The following is a 2,844-nucleotide window of genomic DNA, read 5'->3' on the forward strand; positions in this document are numbered from 1 at the left end:
TGCGCGCAGCACTTCCGCGTCCAGTGCGTTCCTGGCGTAACCTGTCCTCAGCGCTTCGTTTCTTCGTTTTTCTTTATTTGCACTATGCCAAGTATGGCGCACTCACCGGTAAGTAAAGCCCCAAACATTCTTCTCCGCCATTCTGCAACGACGCTCCGTCCTTCTACGTGCGCACTGAATCAGGGTCAGTGCACGCCATTGACATGTACGCGCAGGGGGCAGGTCGAACGGCGAAGGGATTTGATTGGTTTAAAAAAAGGTGTCCCCTCAAGACGATTGGTTGCTGTTTTTCCCGTTTTACTCCTGCTGTAGATAGCGGATATTTTCCAAACTACTTTAAGAACACGCTATGAATTGTTTCCCATCGGGTCATAAAGATCATTTTAACCAGTATTTAAAAAAATGTATCTCATTCAAATCGCCAGCCCTAGCTTTAAACAGACCAGTATAAACCCCTTCTAGAATTAATTTTCAGACATTTTTTTTTTAATTAAATTTTCAGGAGTATTGTATCTCTTCTGTTGGAACTTAACAGCTCACCACAAACCGTTTCCTTTTATTTGCCACCAATGTTTTGTGCTTCATTGATGTGTACGGTATTCACCAGTTGCACCTATTTAAAGTCATAAAATAGCTGTGATCCCTTTTTTTAAAAAATTAAATCACTTGTGATTCCATGGTCCATTGCGGAGCACTACAGGAAGGTATCATCTCCTTAGCGGCTGGCTCCTACTGCGCCCCTTCAGGTATCATTCGGACGCTCACGCTGCCGCCGTCCGTGGTGCTGGGGTTGATGCGGAACTTCCTGCTGACCGGACGCACAGCCCGAAGAAACTGCCTCTTGAAGGTCTCGCTGAGGATAATGTAGAGGAACGGATTGATGCAGCTGTTAGCATACCCCATGCTGATGGCAATGTTGTACGCATAAGAAAAGGCCCGGCTCGGCTGCTGTACTCCGAGGTGGATGAGCTGCAGGATGTAGTAGGGAGCCCAGCAGGTGAAGAACGTCAGGCAGATGGCCACCGCCATCCGGGTCACCTTCTTAGTGCGTACTCTCAAACTCCGCGGAGGAAGTGGCGCCACGCTGTTGGACATGTGCTGGAGGATCTTGAAGTACACCAGGCAGATGATGACCAGTGGTATGGCAAAGGCCAAGAAAAACTGATAAAGTGTAAACCAGAATGTATTGTTAACTGGGTCAGGCAGAAGGAGCGCGCAAGCGACCAGCCCATCTGGAAGCGGCATCAAGCCTGCGTACATCCACACGGGAATGATGGTGAGCAAGGACAGAAGCCACACCAGTCCGATGACCAGAGCAGCAACGCAGGGCGTGCGGACATAGCTGGAACGGATGGGGTGGACCGTAGCCAAGTAACGGTCGAGAGTCATTGCCGTCAGGATGTATGTACTAACAATCTGGCTGTTGGAGTCGAGCGCAGTGATAACGGTACACATAACTGCTCCAAAGTGCCAGGTGCCGTTACCCAGCAACTGATGGATAAGGAATGGCATCCCAAGGAGAAAGAGGAGATCAACAACGGACAGATTTAGGATGAAGATGTCTGGAGCAGTTTGTTTGGAACGGCACTTTGTCTTCTTCGTGATGGTGTACATGACGATACAGTTCCCTATGATACCCAGAAAGCAGATGATGCCGTAGATGACAGGGAGGATGGCACTGCAGTGAAGGGCCCCATCTGCAACTATAGGGGACAAAACAACAACAGACTATTAGGTTTATGTAAGAAAAATAATACACAGACTGAATTAAAAAAAAATATGCAGTTAATGCAGTGTTTTGGTTAATAAAATAATTTCTTTATTCATCACCTAAATCATGAAGTCACATTATGTCATCAAAATCTGCAAAGTAATATGATCAAGCAAACCCCTTCTTACCAACTAGTTTTGGCGCTGTGCGCATTAATCAAGAATTCTACTTGTGTGCGTGCGCGCGCGTGTGCGCGTGTTCTATTGATGCGGCAACACCTCGAAATTATGCAGAATTCCAATTGAAAATGAAATCCAAAATATGATCTGTAAGTTTTAAATACAACAAATTCGACCCTAGTTCCTAAAAACTTTTTCTTTTTCGACTTGTTTTCATCCCATGCCAGAATTTCTAATATTTGCAATAAGGACAAGTCGTCTGACACAGCTGGGCTGATGTGGGAACTCACTGTATCCACCACGGGTACAAAAGGGCAACAAAAATCTGAATCTTTAAAAAAAGGAAAATGCTTAACAACTTTGGAGATGAAATTAAAATTGGAGTAATATTTGTTTTTGTGTGTGTGTGTGTGTTTTTTGTTTGTTTTGTTTTTCTTTCTGGTTTTATGACTCGGTTGTGTTAAACCGTTAATGACAGTCATTCGTGGTTCAACCTACCTGTTGTCACATTGGAGTATCCGAAGGAAAAAAACGATTCGTTGTGGAAATCCATTACAACCACAATATATCCTAATTACTTGTAGTTGGTTTTCCGCGCGTTTTGCACGTGCATCTGAAGCCTTTGCGAACCAAATGCAGTGTTATTCAGTAAAAGTGAGTCCAGTTATCCAGCTCGAAAGAGTCCCGATCCGGAGTGAGGCGCCTCGGTGCGCGCAGCCCTGAGTCCGCTTCTCGGGGCGTCTGAGCGGCTTCTGAGCGCTTCTTCTCCCGGAGTCCGCTGCTGCACTGCAGGCTCTCTCCTCCACTGTTTGACTGGCTGCTTCTATTCGCAGGGATACTGAGGGCGCACGCGTTGGGTGGGTGGGGGGACTGTTTGGTGCGCACTTTTACGCGCGTGACCGCTGAGTGGAAAAGTGCATCAGTGGAGACGTTTTGGTCGATATGTTGTTCGGA

General features: G+C 46.4%; 1 protein-coding gene across 1 annotated transcript; it reads right to left on the reverse strand.

Moving 5' to 3' along the window:
• Window positions 1-729: 729 nt before the first annotated feature.
• Window positions 730-2,443, reverse strand: mchr1a (melanin-concentrating hormone receptor 1a). The gene is made up of 2 exons (XM_030094413.1): window positions 2,389-2,443; window positions 730-1,703 (listed from the first exon to the last, which is right to left on the reverse strand). The coding sequence occupies exons 1-2, from the start codon at window positions 2,441-2,443 to the stop codon at window positions 730-732; spliced, it is 1,029 nt and encodes a 342-aa protein (XP_029950273.1).
• Between the last annotated feature and the right edge of the window lie 401 nt (window positions 2,444-2,844).

Source organism: Salarias fasciatus, chromosome 6, assembly GCF_902148845.1.
Source record: "Salarias fasciatus chromosome 6, fSalaFa1.1, whole genome shotgun sequence".
NCBI classification, from domain to species: domain Eukaryota; kingdom Metazoa; phylum Chordata; class Actinopteri; order Blenniiformes; family Blenniidae; genus Salarias; species Salarias fasciatus.